General features: G+C 36.1%; 1 protein-coding gene across 1 annotated transcript; it reads right to left on the bottom strand.

Moving 5' to 3' along the window:
- Positions 1-1,186: 1,186 nt before the first annotated feature.
- Positions 1,187-3,667, bottom strand: LOC107828808 (uncharacterized). Its single transcript, XM_016656187.2, has 3 exons — positions 3,403-3,667; positions 3,050-3,160; positions 1,187-1,703 (listed from the first exon to the last, which is right to left on the bottom strand). The coding sequence occupies exons 1-3, from the start codon at positions 3,523-3,525 to the stop codon at positions 1,473-1,475; spliced, it is 465 nt and encodes a 154-aa protein (XP_016511673.1). The 5' UTR covers positions 3,526-3,667; the 3' UTR covers positions 1,187-1,472.
- Positions 3,668-3,919: the final 252 nt, after the last annotated feature.

The following is a 3,919-nucleotide window of genomic DNA, read 5'->3' as shown; positions in this document are numbered from 1 at the left end:
TTCATTACTTACCATATGTAGTTTCTCTTTACATTTAACCATGTTATGTATAGCTTCTAATTGTAATCTTTTCGGATGTAGGAAAAATTTTGTAGATATATATACAATTGGTTAGAGACTCGTGCTGATAACGTGTTATGAAATAAAAGCAATTTAGTAAAACATGAACAAGAAATAAAGACAATTTAGTAAAACATGAACAAGAAAGAGATAGAGAGAAAGGAAGAAATTTTCTTCTTCAATTGTGTGTATTTTCCTATCTATTACAAGGCCTTTATATAGGCATGAAAAGTGAAGAAAATATGTCATGGAATATGTCATTGAACATAGAAAATATGTCATTGAATATGTCATTAACCATTTGAGAGAAAGATCATGGAGGAAGAATAGACATCCACCATATTTTGATTTTTATCATAACATAAAGGAACTAAACAAAGAAAGTTACTATCCAAAATTTTCCCAAGCTCCCTTTCCAAGGCAAGCCCATGTTTGAAAGAAAACTTCTTAAACCTGTATAGCAGTGTCTTACTTCTTTTTCATTTCTTTTCTTTCATTTTGCTTTGCCAAAATTTGCCCTTCTTAAAACACCTTTCTTGTATTTAACAACTGAGGTTCTCTTTAAACACGTCTTGGATCCTTGATTATGTGGACATCACAAGATTCAAAGGAAACCTAATAAGAAGCAAAGTGACAGTCTATGCCTAGCAGTGCCAATTCGACTCATTTGGACTACTAACCTAGTTGCCTAATGCAAGACTCTTTTGTCCTACGTTTTTGGAGTTCCCATAAGTTATGTAGGGTTGCTGCAATACTGATTGATCCCAAAATCTTTCGAAGTTTCCTTCTTTATTTGGCATCTGATATTTGCTTTTATCACATTTGTTCTTTGTCTTGTACAAGGAGGGGGAAAAAAGGATTCAACAGATTGAAAATGACAAACTAAAAGACTCGTGTTTGCATCAAATTCTAGCTCCAAAAGAACCTGAGATGATGACTCGAAATCTCTAAGATAAAAGTTAATCAATTGTTCAAATTGAACATATGCCAAATAGAAACATAATGATGAATCTTTTAACATAAAAGGGCCTTCAACCGAGGTGATTTCAAATAGAAGAAACTAACAATTCTCAGAATGAAACTAATCATCTGACCAAGATAAAGCAGAACTCGGGATGGTTTTACAGGAACAGAACACCATATTGCAGGGAAGAGAAAACGTCAATGTAAAACATACTACAAAAATTGGCATGTGTTTTTGAACGAACAAGGAGGATTCCTATTTCTCGTTGGCATGTGTTTTTAATGAACGAGGAGGATTCCTATTTCTCTTTATTTGTTACAAATTCATCAGATGCTTAGGACAAGTCCGGATTCCTCTCTTGCATTGCCAAAATAATGACATTCTGAGAAGCAAAATTATATGAACTCCTACGGTACCAATTTCACGAACCACTTCATACCCTACAAAACTATCTTGCTTCTGATTGAGTCTCTCTGGATGTTTTCTCTTGGACATTTGTGTTTGTGCCCTGGATTTGCATGTTTTTAAGTTTCTCTGCGTTAGCCATCTCAAGAAGTGCTTGCCTTTGCATGGCCTCCATCAGCTCATCTTTTCTCCTTTCGTCTCCCTTAAGCTGCATTTTCATTACTTCCTCTGCTTGCTGGTCTAAAGGCTTAAAATATTCATGTATCGCAACCTCCTGAAAATACTCAACCGTTTAATCAAGCAATTGATCAAGACCAGAAAATCTTCAATAACACAAGGGGCACGTTATATAAGTAGCAGCTATTGATATCGACCCTACTTTGCATTAAGAACAATTAAGGTCCTCCTAACACCAAAACGCAACAAGTGGTTCTGATTCAACAGATATTCAAATATAAAGAACTGATTAACTCATGAGCATGTTGGCTTAGTTGCATGGCTCCTCCTTTTTTTTCCCCTAAACGCTCTTCCAGCTTCAAAGTATATATTCAAATCATATTACAGAGAGATTCTGTCCTAAAAACAATGTTTTCAAGCCCACACTAGGTCAGCCAGTTGAACCTGGAAAGCCCAGGCAGAGTAACATCTGCTCCACTTTTGCCTGTAAAAATAACACCTTCCATCTGTGAATATATTGAATCGCCCATCTGCAGAAAGTAAAGGGAAGGCTAGGAGTCCAGACTTTCCAAGAAGAGTGAATGTGTAGACAACCAGAAAAGGGAGATTGATTTGGAGAGGGAGGAAAAAAGAGAGTAAATGCAGTTTCTTTTTTCTTTGTAAGTAAGTGGGAAGTGCAAGCTTTGTCTAAGGGCTCATTTTTGGTATTGGCCATTATTGAAAAATAAAAGAGACACCAAAGCAGTTAGGAGAAACACGAGTCTAGAAAGAAGTAGATTGATGTCAGTACTCAGTAGATCTCTTGACACTTTGCTACTGCAAACTGAAGCAAAAAAAGAAAGCAAGACTTCCACATAACTACTTTTTTGGTCTGTCTCAAAAAAAATTGACAGATTTTCTCTCCCTCCGACAATCCAAACTAATATAACAAACCAGCTTTGTATAAACAAATTCATACGAAGGTAAAATCATAGGGGACGCAAAATATTGTGGCCCATGTTTAGTCAGTATGTCCATTACAGCTCTATCCGACAAGTCTGTCCTGTTAGGAATTTTACCAAATCGATACAAGCAAGGGCGGATTTAGGGGAGCGGAAGGGGGTCGCCGAAAAATTACACTGTATATATAAGGCAAAATCTGGTTTTTACCTCTATGTATTAAGTTTTGAACCCCCTTAACACAACCCGAAAGTGTAGTTTAGTGGTCAAGGAGGTTCAAAACCTTCATAAGGTTATAGGTTCAATTCCCACTAGCTACAAAAAAAAATTTGAACCCCCTTCGTGGAGATACTGTCTCCGCCACTGGATACAAGCTTATTATACACTAACCACTCGACACTACGACATTGCTGAAGTGTTAAAAAGGACTAGTAAGGTGACTGACGGCAGCATGTTTAAAAGTAGTTACTAAGAAGAATAAGCTCCAGAAAATTGTGAGCTTACAGTATCTTCTAACTTCTTATTCAAAGCTTGCATCTCTTCCACCATGCGCTTAACTTCTGATAAAATAATCTGTTCGGGAATCTTCCTTACTGCTGCCTTCCTCTCTTCCGCCTGATCAACACACAGTCATACAGAAGAAACAGAAATCAGAAAAAAAACGTTTACGAAACAAAAATCAAAGCAATTTTCCAACTAGAAGCCTCTAAATTTGTCAACATTGTCCAATTACATTATTGATAAGGAAATGTTAATACTATTGACCAAAAATAACAGTAACTTTCACATTTCTCTATTTTTCCGACAGAAAAAGTTCAATTTTCAATAAAAAAATTTAAAAAGGAAAGAAGAAGAACCTGTTGAAGACGCTGTTGAAGTTGCAATCGATAAGATCGAATTCTACGCTCTTCATAACCTGACAGAACCCTAATATAGAACATTGCTTTTCTCCCGAATTCTATAAGCTTCTTCATTTGCATTCTTTGATAACAAATTTCACAGCTCTAATTAAAGGATAGCAGAAAATTTGCTCTAGTAAATTTATGTTTTCGAGTTTGAGGTATTGAATTCACGGTCAAGCTGATGAAGAAGACTGAACACTCTCTCTCTCAGTTTTACTGCAATATGGACCATTAAACCGGGTCGCTCCGGTCTGCTCCGCAACTATGATCCGCCTAGACCCATCTTTTTCTTTTTCAATTTACTGGAGCATCACTTTTGAAAAAAAAAAGTTTATTTGAGGGATTGGAGGACTCAGTGAATAAGGAAAAACATTTGAGTGTAAGGGTGTGTTTGGTATAACGGAAAATATTTTCCGTGTTTTCTTGAAAAATAAGTAATAATCTTATTCATTTTCCGGTGTTTGGTATGCAA

This window comes from Nicotiana tabacum, chromosome 1, assembly GCF_000715075.1.
Source record: "Nicotiana tabacum cultivar K326 chromosome 1, ASM71507v2, whole genome shotgun sequence".
NCBI classification, from domain to species: domain Eukaryota; kingdom Viridiplantae; phylum Streptophyta; class Magnoliopsida; order Solanales; family Solanaceae; genus Nicotiana; species Nicotiana tabacum.
This window is presented reverse-complemented; position numbering and strand designations above follow the sequence as displayed.